Genomic DNA, 671 nt, shown 5'->3' on the forward strand with positions numbered 1-671 from the left:
CTGCTGCTCTTGCTGCTGCTGCTAGTCTTGCTGCTGCTGCTGCTTGCGCTGCTGCTGCTGCTGGCGGTGGTGCTGGTGCTGCTGCTCATGCTGAGCAGACGCTGTGGGCCTTCTGCTGCTGCAGTACCAGCATCTGCTGCTGCAGCAGCTGCTGCTGTTGCTGCTGCTGCTGCTGTTTCTGCTGTTGCTGCAGAGTCAAGCGGTCCGGGTGAGCATGCACAGTTCTCTGCTGCTGCTGCTCCTGCTGCTGCTGCTCCTGCTGCTGCTGCTGCTGCTGCTGCTGCTGGAGTTTGTGGCGCTCGCGGGGTGTCTGCTGCTGTTGCTGTTGTTGCTGCTGTTGCTTCTGTTGCTGCACCTGCTGCAGGGCTATCCCCTGCAGCAGCAGCAGCAGCAGCAGCAGCACCTGCTGCTGCTGCTGCTGCTGCTGCTGCTGGGTTTACCTTTTCGCATAGAGAGAGGGGCTTCAGAGCAGCCGGTGGCGTTGCTGCTGCTGCAGCTCCCTGTGCTGCTGCTGCTGCTGCGTTTGCTGCTGCTGGAGTTGTTGCAGCAGCAGCAGCTGCTGCTGCAGCCGCATCTGCCGTTGCGTCTGTTGCTGCAGCTGTTGTTGTATCTGCTGCTGCTGCTGCTGTTTCTGCTGCTGCAGCTGCTTTGTTTGCTGCTGCTGCTGCTGC

At 61.3% G+C, this 671-nt stretch overlaps 1 protein-coding gene across 1 annotated transcript in view; it reads right to left on the minus strand.

Annotated features, from left to right (window-relative positions):
• Positions 1-85: 85 nt before the first annotated feature.
• The window catches only part of EMH_0048950 (uncharacterized protein), a gene marked incomplete at both ends in the record, with an annotated part of 2,931 nt that continues 2,345 nt past the window's right edge, over positions 86-671 (minus strand). Inside the window, 2 exons of the mRNA XM_013496467.1 lie at positions 86-373; positions 441-669. Of these exons, the coding sequence (XP_013351921.1) occupies positions 86-373; positions 441-669 (517 nt within the window). The remainder of the gene's footprint in view (positions 374-440; positions 670-671) is intronic.

Source organism: Eimeria mitis, genomic scaffold (assembly GCF_000499745.2).
Source record: "Eimeria mitis Houghton genomic scaffold, Emh_scaff2120, whole genome shotgun sequence".
NCBI lineage: Eukaryota > Apicomplexa > Conoidasida > Eucoccidiorida > Eimeriidae > Eimeria > Eimeria mitis.